Source organism: Colobus angolensis, unplaced genomic scaffold, assembly GCF_000951035.1.
Source record: "Colobus angolensis palliatus isolate OR3802 unplaced genomic scaffold, Cang.pa_1.0 Scaffold14, whole genome shotgun sequence".
Taxonomy (NCBI): domain Eukaryota; kingdom Metazoa; phylum Chordata; class Mammalia; order Primates; family Cercopithecidae; genus Colobus; species Colobus angolensis.
In genome coordinates this window covers 861,810-876,933 of record NW_012114488.1, presented here as the reverse complement: position 1 = coordinate 876,933, position 15,124 = coordinate 861,810, and the positions used below count along the sequence as shown (strand labels likewise).

At 42.9% G+C, this 15,124-nt stretch overlaps 1 protein-coding gene across 4 annotated transcripts in view; it reads right to left on the bottom strand.

Annotated features, from left to right (window-relative positions):
* Nucleotides 1–15,121, bottom strand: part of ASAH1 (N-acylsphingosine amidohydrolase (acid ceramidase) 1) — a 30,435-nt gene extending 15,314 nt beyond the window's left edge. The window contains exons 1-4 of one of the 4 annotated variants that reach the window (XM_011934866.1): nucleotides 14,805–14,979; nucleotides 5,213–5,259; nucleotides 2,952–2,972; nucleotides 990–1,080 (exon numbers count right to left, since the gene is read on the bottom strand). In XM_011934866.1, coding sequence (XP_011790256.1) covers nucleotides 990–1,080; nucleotides 2,952–2,972; nucleotides 5,213–5,259; nucleotides 14,805–14,930 — 285 coding nt within the window. In that variant the 5' untranslated portion in view covers nucleotides 14,931–14,979. Of the gene's footprint in view, nucleotides 1–989; nucleotides 1,081–2,951; nucleotides 2,973–5,212; nucleotides 5,260–14,106; nucleotides 14,504–14,800 lie in introns of those variants that run through there. The other 3 variants (XM_011934865.1, XM_011934863.1, XM_011934864.1) reach the window with 3 other exon arrangements.
* Nucleotides 15,122–15,124: the final 3 nt, after the last annotated feature.

Sequence of the window (15,124 nt, the reverse complement as noted above, 5' to 3'; positions counted from 1 at the left end):
TACAGGCGTACGCCACCACGCCTGGCTAATTTTTGTAATTTTAGTAGAGATGGGGTTTCACCATCTTGGCTAGGCTGGTCTCGAACTCCTGACCTTGTGATCCACCCGCCTCAGCCTCCCAAAGTGCTGGGATTACAGGTGGGAGCCACCACTCCCGGCCTAATTTTTGTATTTTTAATAGAGATGGGGTTTCACCATGTTGGCCAGGCTGGTCTTGAGCTTCTGACCTCAGGTGATCTGCCTTCCTTAGCCTCCCAAAGTACTGGGATTGATTACAGGCATGAGCCATTGTGCCTGGCCTCAATTAATATATTAATACAGTAAGTCTAATTTTATCTTTAAAGTGAATTTGAGTCTTAATGATTTACATGAAAGGAGATAACATAAAGGGAAAGAAACAAAGGTAAAGTTTACAAAAAAGAACAAAGCCTACACAGGAATGACCGCTTTTCCTCTACTGTCATTTATTGTATATGGCAGAAAGGTATCAAAAGCACAATTTCAAACCATTCTGTGGGTAATTTCATGAAGTGTTCTTTTAAAAATACAATAATATTTAATAAACTTAGAAATAAAAGATTTAATACTGAATCTTCACAGTCCTTGGGGGAAAATAAATAAATAAAATAAAAAATATGGCCAGGCATGGTGGCTCATGCCTATAATCCCAGCACTTTGGCAGGCCAAGGCGGGAGGATCACTTGAGGTCAGGAGTTCGGGATCAGCTTGGACAACATGACAAAATCTTGTCTCTACTAAAAATACAAAAATTAGCCGGCATGGTGGCAGGTGCCTATAATTAGAGCTACTCGGGAAACTGAGGCAGGGGACTTGCTCGAACCCAAGAGGCGGAGGTTGCGGTGAGCTGAGATCGTGCCACTGCACTCCAGTCTGGGTGACAGAGTGAGACTCTGTCTCAAATAAATAAATAAATAAAAATAAAGAAGTAAAATAAAAAATAAATAAAAGATTTAAGCATCAGAGCATACCATTGGTGCCTTGTCAACCATCAATTCATGCCATCTTTTGTAGGGTGGTAAATCAAGATTTATGGTGTACCATGGAGCTGGACCTCTGTACCTGTAATGAGAGGTGTATCATCTTGAAATGACGAAAGGGTTTTTTGTAAGGGTTAGATAACATCTATAAGGATATATGAGAGGCACAGTCTTAACGACAGTGTCTAATTTGGTTACCCAAACCAAAATTTGGAAAGAAACTTCATTCTCTACCTAGTGCTTCTAGGTTGAGAACACAATCATAAGTGGTCACAGAAATCTTGGAATAGAATGATCTAGTAGGGAAGGTTCATGTGAACTGGTTTTCTATGAAAAAATCAACTATGGCTTAAGAGCTCTAACCTGATTATCACTGACGGGAAATACCTACCATTTTTTTTTCTCCTAAGTATCTGCAAAGATTTAGTCTAGGCTCTAGACAGTTCTCCAATTGGTTTCCAGTTTCAGAATTCTCTCAGTGAGTGTAACACTATTGCCAAACCATTGTCTCCAGTGTTGACTTCAGGAAGATCATCACCTTCTAAGCCCCAGAGTAGCAACATGTATTATCTTCCTATGACCAGCTTCGAGAACCTTCATGATTCTGTCAGCCATCCTCATCTTCCCTACTATATACCTCTTCTCTTATCATTTTTCTGTACAAAGTCCAAGCCTGAGCCGTATTCTGTCATATCCTTTCTCCAGCTTCCTACTCTTTAACTTACATGCAGCAATTTCTGAGGATATAGCAACATCCACTCACTTATCAAGGGAGCCGGGCCATATCTCTGGTGGATGAATTCTGTAACTATTTTTGTTGCTATAGGAATATTATTTTCTGGCCCTTGTTACTAAACTGAAATAGCTTTTAAGGGTGTGCCATTTCGTGGTTTATCAGTATAAACCTACGCCTAAAAATAACCATCATCTGTTCCACTGATCTGCTCCTGAGACTGGCAGGGTGACTCTGGTATGTGCCACAATGACACCAGTCACCTAAATAGAAAGGTTATCTAGATTTATGTCCATAGCTGGAGATGGGTTGTTACCTAAGTCATGAACTGTGGTTCTATTTATATTTCCACTGTCATAAATAATTACTTCATTCTCTAAATAATGCTGTGTAACTGGGGGCACTGGTACATGTATGAGGTTTTATGAAACTGTTAACTAGCAGACATTCAGGTTGTGATTTAGACAAAAGAAAAGCATACTCAATTTTGGAAACGCACATTTAAACAAAATCACAGTGAATGAATTTTCTTCTTCTCAAAGCATTTTCAACTTCCCCATTGTCTAGGAGCTGATATCTACATGAAATACTACAATACTTATATTCCAGAAAAAAGCTTTTCATCACAACAAATTAATTCCATTTCTGATGGACCATAATTTCGCATGTAAAATTTTGTCCCACAATTCAGTAAGTAATTATTGTTCCCCATATTACAGGCAGGTGTCACTAGCCTTCCCTCTCCCTTCAAGTGTGCACTTAGATTTCTACGTTTAGCAGCACAGATAACTCAGCGGCCTGTTGGAGCAATGCATGTTGTCCCTGTGAACTCCAATCAGCTGCTCCTCACCGCATAACACACAACCAATCCCAAATCATGCCTCTATATCTGCCATAAAGTCCCGATCCTTTTTCAGCCTAGAGTCTTGGGTAGGCTCATGGATCTCAGAGAGGCGATGAAGAGGGGATGAACGCAACACAACGGACAGACAATGAAGGGATTACAATGAAGCGGGGATAAGACCACACAGACCTGTCTACCATCAAAGCAGTGCTAATTAGAATTTGAGAGAACTGGTTAATCTAATAAACAAAATTATTTTAATAGCTAAAGCTTAGTCATAATCGCACATTTTACCTCTCGTTAAACAGTTTTCTAAAATATTTCAGTATTTAACTTGTGCGCCTCAATTTCCCCATAAGAATAAAAGAGTATCCACCTTATAACAGCAGCGAAGACACTACATGAAAAATGCAAAAAAAAACCCAAACCAAAACAAAAAACACTTAGCAGCACTAGCATTCAATCAACGGTAGTTATCACAGTGTATTTTCCTACTTCACTGCAAACAAGAAATATCATCATTTTCGAGACTTAGTGTTTGCAATGTCCATGCAATTCATAACATCAGTAACATCGCCTGAACCCACATGGCTACCAGGGTCGCATGGAAACTAGTCCAAGTGACACAACACACACATTTACAAATAAGAAAGCAGGTGCTAGCCACCCAGTGAGCAGTGGGAAAGAAATGCTGAATGCGATTCAGATGGATTCAGGGGTGATCTGGTTATTACTTCCTTTATCTCCAGCATTGGTTTGACTAGCCATGCTGGCCAAACAGGTTATCTTTTTCTTTCCTCATATTTGCCCATGGATGCTGCTCAAATCTATGCACCTAATTGAAAAGGATGATCTTGCAGGACAGGACGACTGTTTGTCATTCAGAGGTATATAAATACCACACTTATCTCCTAGATCTCAAGATCCATTGATAAGAGTTCAGAGAGGAGAAGGATGAGAGCAAAGCTGAGGCTTTTTGTGTAGGAAAGCAGGCTGGTGTGGTAAAAAGTAACCTAGTAGAGAAATGAAGGCAAGGAAAGAAACACACGTTATGTCTACGTATACATGTGTATGTGTTCGGGGTATATATGTATGTACATGTGTAAGTACATATGTGCATATGTAGACACACACTCACACGCACATGGCAATAAGGAATCAGTAAAATGCCCAATCAACAAAGGTTTATGGTTTCCAATTACAGGGCATTCAATTTACAGACACATGTAAAGTGCACCTAAAAGAGAGTAGAAACGGCCTTAAACGTGGAAGGCACCCCATTAAACGTTCAATGAATTGGGCCAGTGAGACCAGCTGAGAGACGCAATCAATCAGTAAGGCAGACATGTCACTGAAGGCCAGAAGGATGCCAGTGACGACAGAAAGGAAGACTTTCAGAGAGCAGGCCATTGAAGAAAGAGCTGGAATGAACACGGGCCCCGAACACCATCCAAACGGGTTACCTCTAAATTACTTCCTGCCAAATACTGGCCTCTTTCGTTTATTACAGTTTCACGCTATCCGGGACAGAGGCTATTTAGAATACATCCTTTAGACAACAGCAGTACAACATACATAATTTGGAATGTTGCAGAAACCGAGAATGTCATCTTGATATCACCTGACAGAGTTACTGTTTCCCCTACAACCAGCAGGCTACTTTCAGCGAGAGGGCAGTGTAGGAGAGCAAGATCACCATCCCCTATACCAGTTCCTTCTTTTCTCTGTTCTGTACCCTCTGGGTCTGCGAGCTATTATTATGGCTTTCTCACAGGCCCATTTAAACACTGAGGATTTGGAAAGACCAAAATCTAGACTAAAAATATTAATGTTAAACACAGTGAATCATGACACTGGTCCTCCTCTGAGGTGTTCCAATCCTGTTCTGTCCTCGATAGCTCTGTTGTGCCAAGCTTTATTTTGAGAACGTATCACATATGGGGTCCTATGCTTTTTTGTTCCAAAATAATTTGGTGGTTTATAATCCAGGCACCACAGAGAATCACAGGTTATTTCAAATACAGCCCTTATATTTGTCAAAGATGAGAAAAACACTTCGTGGTAGACAGAAGAATTTAGTGGAGAATGAAAATCCTTTTTTTCCTTTTTTGGAGACAGAGTCTCGCTCTGTCACCCAGGCAGGAGTGCAGTGGTGCGATCTCCGCTCACTGCAAGCTCCACCTCCTGGGTTCACGCCATTCTCCTGCCTCAGCCTCCCGAGTAGCTGGGACTACAGGCACCTGTCACCATGCCCGGATAATTTTTTTATTTTTAGCAGACACGGGGTTTCACCGTTAGCCAGGATGGTCTCGATCTCCTGACCTCGTGATCCACCTGCCTTGGTCTCCCAAAGTGCTGGGATTACAGGCCTGAGCCACCACGCCGGGTTGAAAATCTTTTTCTTTCCGATGATTTTGATAGGCTAGCAATGGGCATTTGAATTGGAAGATATTTTCATATTTGTCCAAGATCTCAGCCAAATGTACAATACACAAACCTGAGAAACAAACCTCTGTCTCAGAATGGAAAACATGACTTAAGATTTTATTCACTACCATTAGTTTACGAGCAATTATTACATGGAGGAAAAACTTCGCAAAGGTCAAAGGGAGTTTTCATCATCTGATGTTTACTCACGTTGGTCCTGAAGGAGGATAGGTTGATTTTCTGCAGTCTTCTGTCCACTAAAAAGCAAAGAAAACTAAGTTTCAGAAAATAACAAATGCTTGCTAATGGAATAAGCAATTTCAAAAGTAGTTTATCTGTGAAGACAAAATCAAGTCTGATTTTGCTCTTTCATACCATTTCAATGCCCCTTAAAATTAGTCTTTTCCTTCCAAGAAAACTTCTAAAATTCTACACCATTAAGCAGATTTTCAGTTTCAATTCAATTTGCGAAAGTGCTAGGTGTTATAATTTGGCTCTAATATTGCAAATATATTGAGTAACAGACAAATGTAACAAAGCAGATGGAAAATGTTGATGTTAGAGAGGCTGACTTAGCACTAAAAGTAAATGACCTGATAGGATGTATTACCTCAACTTACCAGCCATGTGTATTGCAACCTGTCCTGGGATTTGCCTCCCAAACCAGATTTTCAGGGCACACAGCACAGGACCCTTCATCATCTTTCTGTAACTTACCATCCCAGCCTCATCTCCTGACACTCCCCTTAGAATTTATGCAAGCACTTCCTATGCTCTCTTACCCTTCCAAGCCTGTGCCTGTGCTATTCCCTCTTGCTAGAATGCCTTTTCCTTACTGCTGGTTCTAACTTCCAAGATTCAGTTCAAGTATTTTCTTTCTTGTGAAGTCTTCATCTATCTTCCATATAAAAATAGTCATACCCTCATTTACACTCTCACAGCATTTGTACACATGCACATCACGTTTATGACACTGCATTATAATCATTTGTTCGTGTTCCTCATCAAGACCAGACTCTGTGCTCCTTGAGGCGAGGACGGCCCCCAACACTGAGGTCACTGCCTGAGACAATGAATGAATGAATGAGACTGTTTTAGGGAGAGCTGTCCAAGCTTAGTGGCAAAACAGAATCTTCTCCTAAACTTATCCAAAAAAAGTCCACACAGATTTATGGTTCTTTTGTTACTCATTCAACGTATCAAGTGTATTTATCTCCTTTCCTCTGGAGAACCAGTACTGTGAAAGCAAAATAATTGTTTTAAAAAAGTACAAACCCAAAATAAGATAAAGTAGAGTAGGTAAGAAAACTCTTGGAACTGTAGCTTGAGCTCAGAAAATGTATCTGCTGCAAAGCCATGTAAGAATGGGGGTCTAGCATCTTGTTTTAACTTTGGTAACACGGGGAATATATAAAGTAGGTTGACATTACCTGTGATTCAAACATTAGCTGTCAAATTTGCCTTACCACAGTGTAAGTTTCTCATATATGTGTGGCTTTGTCTTATAATTTTGGGTTGAATTCATTAAGAAACAATATCAAGTCTGTAGCAAAAGCTAATTTCCAAAGTCATTCATGTTCAATAATAGTGGCTGGGGGCAGTTCTTGTTTAGAAAAACTTCAGTCTCAACTGTGAACTCGAAGACTGCAAAACTTCATAGCTACCAAGCCATCTAATGGCTCTGTCACAAGAGACATCAGGATATCCGACCTCTATTTCTGACAAAAATTCACAGAAATGATGATGGTTATATCCACAAGAGCAAATGAAGCTCATGGTTTACACTGCTGGTTCAATAACACATGTGAGATTCCAATACTTTCCACAAACTACCTGAAAAGGAATATTGTAATAAATAACCATAAGCTTTAAACACCTTGCATGTTCACAAGTTTTGTGAATTTGCTCAACTCAGCATTTTCTACTCACAAACATTAGCACTGTCAATTTGTATATATCTTGGCAGATTCCATTTCAGGTTATACTGAATCGCTATTTTCTCAACTTCTTTGAAAACATCCTCGCCTACAGTTGTTTTACACAGATGATTCAGAGGCTAACTCTTCAGTCACTTCAGACTTGGCACTGATCATCTAATAAATATCAACAACTGATCAGTCATCGGTACGGTGAGAGTCAAGAAAAATCATTCAAAAATCACATGCTTTGTTCTTCAATTGATATTGATGTTGCTCCCGAAGTCCAGGACAAGGGTTCTCATTTAACGACATGTAAAATAATTTCATTTTCCCTGGACACAACATTTCTGCTGCTACAATCGAATACAATTTAGTTAACCCACCATTGGTAAATGGCTTTCCTTATTTTGCTAATGAGCTACTTAGAGACTTATTTGGGTTGCAGCTTAATTTTACTTTGTAAAATTTGTAAATAAATTCTGCTGTGATGAGATACTCCGCTCTATATTTTCTTGTGTATCTGACCATTGTTTTCCTATGAGTTGGGAATACTGTGATGGGTACTTAACCCAAGTGCTTAACTTTATGATCATGTTGTGGACATAAGACCCTGCTCCATTAGTGACTTGCAGAAAGTTAACACACCTGGTGACAGAATCAGAGTCAATGGCTTCCCCTGCTCTATCGAACAGCTTCCCACAGAGATAATAAAACCAATGCCTCAACTTAATTCCTAACGATAATCTGCACTTAGTTCAGGGCTTCTGACGACCACTAGAATCAACTGGGCAAATTAATGACTCCTATGCCTCTCTAATAATTAAATTTGCACACCCTGGGTTCCAAAGCCAAAATAAACATCAAATTATAGGCACATTCCTTACTAGACAACTGTGAGCGAAGCTGAAAATGCTCTGTCAAGGATTCGAAGAGACTGTGACCTGCACCAGAAGTAAGAGCTAAAGAGCAAGCTAGCAACAATACATGTCCAGAAGTAAGAGCTAAAGAGCAAGCTAGCAACAATACATGTCCAGAAGTGAGAGCTAAAGAGCAAGCTAGCAACAATACATGTCCAGAAGTAAGAGCTAAAGAGCAAGCTAGCAACAATACATGTGGGAGTCTGAGGTTGATAACGACTCTTGTTTGCAACAAACAAACATGAAATTGGCCTAGAATCTGATTGCAAGAAAACAGGATAAATGTGAGAGAAAATAAGAAAGTCAGCAGCTATGAGACTACAGTATTTCAGGGACTCACATGGCATGAACGCCGAAGTCATTTATGCAAAAAGGTTAGTTTTAGGGGTAGGGTGGAAAAAAGAGCTACTTCCTCACCCTCAAAAAAGAATTCTATAGGGAGACACAGCTTCAAAACCCATGAGTAGCCCTAAAACAGAATTATAATGAACTTATTTAATGTTATTTAAAGTTTCTTACTATCCCCAACTTTATACACACTTTTGATAACAGACAACTCTATTAAGGTAAGTAGAAACTTAAATAGATGATACATAAATATTAGAAACAGATGACATGAACAGAGATTATGTGGTCGGGATGGTATACTATGTTACACTCTATCACAGGAAACAAAATCCAACTTAGAATCAATTCTTTCTAACCCTCTCCCCCCAGTCCCTCTCTTTCTCTTTCCCTCTCTCTCCCTCCCCTTCCCTACCTTTCTCCCTGCCCCCTAGTTGTCTCCTCAGAGTGGAGAGAAGTGGTAAAAATCTGATGTTTTCATGCATGTGAAGCTCTCTGGGCCAGATGCAGTGGCTCATGCCTGTAATTCCAGCACTTTGGGAGGCTGAGGTGGGTGGACCACCTGAGGTCTGGAGTTCAAGGCCAGCCTGGCCAACATGGCGAAACCTCGTCACTACTAGAAATGCAAAAATTAGCTGGGTGTGGTGCATGTGCCTGTAATCCTAGGTACTTGGGAGGCTGAGGCAGGAGAATTGCTTGAACCCAGCAGGTGGAGGTTGCAGTGAGACGAGACAGCACCACCGCACTCCAGCCTGGGCGACACAGCGAGACTCCGTCTCAAAAAAAAAAAAAAACTCTCTGGAAAGTGTTTTTAAAAGACTGCTTGGGTCAGCAAATTCTCTAATTCTTCTGGTTATTTGATAGAAACTTAAGCCTCTTTGTCCTCCCCACTCATTAAAAGAAACTAATTACAGAGCTACTGAACATAACGTTCTAAAAAACACAAAAATATAAAGACAACAGTATTTCATTAAGGTCTCAATGAATGCTCCAGACCCTTAAAAAATGACATAACTTGTACAGTTCCTTAAAATATTTGAGCCCTACAGAATTAGGAGACCCTCAATGAAATGTATGCGTCTAACAATGAACTTTCAAAGTCCAGAAAGCCCTTGTGTGCTTGTCTTATTCAAATACTGAGAAAGAGACAATGAAAGATAATCTAAAATGATATACCTCATGTCAGTTTTCATACCCATCAGAAGCCAAACAACCCTAGCAAGACAATTTTTCAATCAATTCTTGAATTCATCAACAACTATTTTCCAGACAAGTTTTTCCTATAATGTCCTCTTATGTACAACGCAGCAGAAACACTGAATACGAAGAGGCAGGTTTCTTATGTGTATAACAAGTCACATGAGCTTGTAAATGTTTTCACTTGTCTTCTGGGCTTTGATGCGATGGCATCCTATTACGCTACCGATATTTAAGTCAAAGGAATGTGACTAAACCCTCCATGAGAGGAAGGACCTCATCTATCTCATTGGCTGACGCATTCCCAGCATTTAGGAGTCAGGCACATCGTAGGCAAGCAGTATTTGTTGAATAAGTGAACGGATTACACCTGTGTCTTCCTTCTTTGGCAGAAGTAGGGAAAAGCAGATGAAGCACAATAAATTCCTGGGCCAGATGGGGTCTATGAGATTTCTGGCAACTGTGTGAAAATCATTGTTAAATGAAGCTGATTCAATAGCTAATGTCAACAATGTTGACATATGCCATTAACTCATATGAGAAGCTGATGTATGAAAATAAGTTTACAAGTTTACTTTGGCAATTAATTACTAAGCCATTATGTTTCATCTTCACACATCTTTTTTTTTTTTTTTTTTTTGAGACGGAGTCTTGCTCTGTCGCCCAGGCTGGAGTGCAGTGGCCGGATCTCAGCTCACTGCAAGCTCCGTCTCTTGGGTTTACGCCATTCTCCTGCCTCAGCCTCCAGAGCAGCCAGGACTACAGGCGCCCGCCACCTCGCCCGGCTAGTTTCTTTTTGTATTTTTTAGTAGAGACGGGGTTTCACCATGTTAGCCAGGATGGTCTCGATCTCTTGACCTCGTGATCCGCCCATCTCGGCCTCCCTAAGTGCTGGGATTACAGGCTTGAGCCACCGTGCCCGGCCTCATCTTCACACATCTTATGAAGTGGGTCAGACTTATTACTGAGAGCAGCCATCTCTGTAGTTCCTTTCCTGCTGATCACCCTCAGCCTACTGCAAGCGATTTTCTGCCCCCAACACTGCTCTGGCTGAGGTGACCAATGACCTCCAGTTGCCCAGTATCATAATACTATTGACATCTCAATAATACTCAACATAGTTAACCCGTCCTAGTCTCTTCCCTGAGCTTCCTGTCCCACTTAGTCTTCTGTTTTGTCTTGTGTGTGTGTGTGTGTGTGCGTGTGTGTGTGTGTGTGTGTATGTGTGTCTGTGTGTGTGTGAGGAAGTTTCGCTCATTGCCCAGGCTTGGCTCACTGCAACCTCTGCCTTCCAGGTTCAAGCAATTCTTCCGCCTCAGCCTCCTGAGTAGCTGGGACCACAGGCCTGAGCCACTAAGCCCAGCTAATTTTTGTATTTTTAGTAGAGATGGGGTTTCCCCATGTTGGGCAGGCTAGTCTCAAACTCCCGACCTCAGGTGATCCACCCGCCTTGGCCTCCCAAAGTGCTGGGATTACAGGCGTGAGCCACGGTGCCCAGCCTGTCCTGTTTTAACTTTGGCAATTTCTCCTCTTCCTGACACATACATGTGCAAGTTACTTAGCCTTTGCCTAGTTCTCTTTTCTTCTCTTTCTCTAATCCTCTTTCTAGGTGAGTTCATCTGCTCCAAGGGCTTCAAATAATATCATTATGCCAATGACTCTCAGTGTTTCTCTTCTGAGTGCCAGTACGAGTGGCCTGCTGAATGTCTCTCTGCCACCTGAAATTTAACACATACCCCAAATGAAAACGATCCCCATTCTTTAGCCCCCAAGCTTTCCCCTCCCCATGTTCCCTGGCACTGAGGCCACCATTCGCCCAGTGAAGCACTTCGGTAATGTGCAAGTCACGCTGACACCTCACTCCCTCATCCTTACCCAATCCTTCCTTCTGCTCATTCGCCCTGATTTTTTTCTAGAACATCTACTTCTCTCCCTCACCCCTGGTGCCACCATCCTTCAATGCATCCTGTTTTCTTTTCTGGACCAGTCTCCTCACATCTACCCTTGCTGCCCTCCAATCCAGATTCATCTTTTTAAAGTGAAAATGTTATCTTGTCTAAAACCATTTAATGGCCTCCCATTGGCTGGTTCCAGATCCTCCCATTTTTTAGGATAAATTTCTGAATCCTTAGTAACAGTCTACAGAACCCTGGATGATGTCATCTGGTGCTGTCTCTCCAGACATTTCTTGTGCCACTCTCTTCACCATCATCTCTTAATAGGCTCCTAAAAAAATCAATAATGAAGAAAAACTCAGGAGGACCTTAACATATGAATATTGTGAAAAGCCTCAAAAACAAACAAAAAAGCCCTACAGCTGTTCCAAATCAAATGACTTGTTTCCAATTTAAAGCCAGCTCTCATCATTCATATTTATCAAAAGTAGTTTTGAAATATCTTTTGTTACCATGAGGCAATAGTTTATCATATAACGACTCCAACCGAAAGACTGCTTATTCTTCTCAGAGAATGAATAAACGGAACTTCTCTAAGGTTCTAAAGGTCCTTCGGCCCATGGATCCCAGGATTTTCCAGGCCAGTAAAAAAAAAATAATGAGGCCTCGGCACAGGAGGGTCCAAATTTTTATTCTGTCAAATGGAGATGTTAAAACAAAACAAATTCCATGCCCATAACATCTACCTCTGCCGTTAGCTGATTTTTAAGAACATGTTAGTAACAATGAAAACTGGAAGTCCATACAATCAGAATAAAGATTAACATTCTAAATTTATAATTTTAGTTTTGCATTCTTATTTTTCTAATTTCATTGAAAACAGCTTCCCCAACTGACACCAGTGGCCAGACTAGACTTTGATAATCGCTGTTTTAGGTAAGAACTATTATATCCATTGAGAGGTTGTTGATTCTTCTTCTGAAAATAGCTATCAAAACACTTTTGCTAGAATAAATAAAGCTATTGAGAAAGAAGAAAAAACAGCCTCCAACACCCGAAACTGCTCTGAGTCCCACAGCTATACCTCAATATTATTACAAGCCCATCTGACACTCACAGCCAGGTAAGCTCTGCTTTCCTCCTGGACATAAACTATCTCACAGATAGCTACCTCGGATAAGATTATTCTGAGACGTGACAAAGAAAGACAAAGCAATGCCACTTGAGGATTTTGTCTAAGCACAGATAAAAACAAGGTCACCTGGAACGCACAAAACACCAAGCATCCCCTTCTCTTGCTAAGTAGAATGGCTGTTGCTTCCTTAGTGATAGAAATGCCCCACTTCCTTTTTTTTTCCTCTTTTTTTTTTTTTATTATACTTTAAGTTCTAGGGTACATGTACACAACGTGCAGGTTTGTTACATATGTATACATGGGCCATGTTGGTGTGCTGCACCCATTAACTCATCTAACAGCATTCTATCTACACAGCAAAGCCCGGTTCCTTAGTCTTACCCCAAATCATGCAACCAAAGTTCAAATTCTGTAGTGGGTTTTTTCTATAACCCACCGTCGCTCATGGTGTGTGTTCTCATATGCCTCAAAGAACACTAAACCCAATTTGTTCAACTCATAGTGTGTTCCTGGTGGTCTTTGAATGAAGGGCCCTGACAGTAGCAAAGTATCAAACTCTTTCAAAATTCCCGTAATACCAACTACCCTCAAGCAAATTAATTCCCTACCCACGGTAGAGCAATTTTATTTTACGGCCTTTCAATCGAGTCCGCATATATGTTCTGTGCATTTTCCTATTACAAGAAAAACTGTATACACTATTCTGGATTCTACTTTTATCTGCTAAACATTATATCAATTTTAATGGCTAAGTCATATCCCAACATGATTTTAAAGAATTTCTCCTTACTGGTATAAAAGAAGAGAAAGTACATCTTACTTCCACTTTCAATAACCTACCTAAGCTATTCAAGACCATCTCATATCCAGCCTCAGGCTAGATGCGCCAGGTTCCTACTTATCCGGTCTGTTGGCAAAGACAAACGCAGTCTGACTGCTTTATAAAGAAATGAATTATGAAAGAGTACTAGCGTTAAGAGTACTCGGGCGTTAGGCATGTTCAGTAAACAATAGTGTAACCTCTGGCTAAAGATTTTCTCACTCTAGGTCTATTTCCTCTTCTGTGAAATAAAAGAGTCACGCTAGTCCCTCACTGTCTCTTGCAGTTAGGAAGTCCGTGGCCCTGTGACTTGCTCGTGGGAAAGAGCCACGGGACAGGCGATCCCATGACTTGGGTGCAAAGGCCACAGGGGGCCCTCTGGGGCATGCCCTGGGCTGCTAGCACCGCCCAGGCTTGGGACCACTCAGCGATTCCCAGGGCCCTGCAGTATCCTGAGCTGAGCTCCTGAACTTCTTGGGAAGAAAGCAGCTGGCCATCAGGCAGTCTGTCCTTGATTGAGTAATGCACACAGGTCTACCAGAACATTTTATCTAAACAGTTCAAAATGCAAGAGCCTGGAACTGGTTATTCAAGTACACTCACTCAAATTTGCGAATATGCGAATCACTTCCAGGTATCCTGCAGACATTAGGATTTCCTTTAAAGGTGTTCTAGTTCCATCCAGGTAGCACCGAATCAACCGAGGACGGGGTTCACCAGCCCGCTTTGCACCCACATCCCTGTGCGCGAAACCACAGACCCCCGAAAAGACGCTGCTCAGCACCAGGTGTTCGTCGTCCCCGCCCGCCCCGCCACACCTGCGCCTCCATCCGCACCTGCACGCCCCTCTCCGCGCCTCGGCTCAAGCTCACTCACCGGCGGCGCGTGCTGCGCTACAGCACAGCTGACGGCGGCAGCCAGGAGGACTAAGGCGAGGCGACTCCGGCCCAGCATCGTTCCGGGAGCCAACGCCACTCCTCGGACGCCAGCAGAGGCAAAGAGAAGAGCCTCCTGGGCCGGGGGCAGGCCACGCCCCCCTCCGCCGCGTGACCCGCGACCTGGGACCGCACCATCCCAGGCACTGGGGGAGCACTCGGAGGAGGCGGGAATCGGAGGAGAGGACGGGGCTTTTCAGTGCCCTGAAAAGGGTGGCGTAGAGAGAGAGAGAGCGCCTTCCAGGCTGGGGAGGGACCAGCAGGAGAGTCGCGCTCGCCCCTGGCGCGTGGCCTGATCCATCGTCCTCCCCCACCGCGGGCACTGGTCGGACCGAGCCGGAGCCCCGCCCCGTGGGTGGGGCCGGGAGCTTCACCCGCGCAGCTTCGGCGGGGTGACTCCGGCGGGCGGGTGCAGCCTGGCTTGGGTATTCAAGTGTCCTCGGTACCCACGAAACGGATCCAAAGAGTCTCAACACCAATGTAACATCCCACCCTGACCCATGTTTGCCCTCTGAGGAAAGCGGGCCCGAAATGAGTTATTCATCCCCACCGCGGGGTCAGGGACAAGGAGCAGTTGAGTGGCCGAGGAGGAAGAGAGAAATGAATCCACTAGGGTTCTCCAGGCTGTTGGTTACCCACTTGGGCTTTCACAGCAGAGCTGCCAAGTCCCAGAATTGAGGCCTCGGTGAAAAGCGCGCTTAGACTTGGGGAGGAGGCCAGGTGGGACCCGCGAGCCTTATCTCCCAGCCAAACTCTGCTGTTCATTAAGCGGCTGCTTTTCCTCCTAACTGGCGAAGGACTCAGGTGGGCGGGGCAAAGCTCAGCCTGGGAGGAGGCGCAAGCGAGTAGCTCGGCAGGGAGACTCGCTTGGCTTTCGTGCAGTCCGTGGATGCAGTCGCGCGGGTAGGTGACCGGGTTGGATTTCACAATCCAGCAGGAAATCCTGCCCTCTGAGTTGC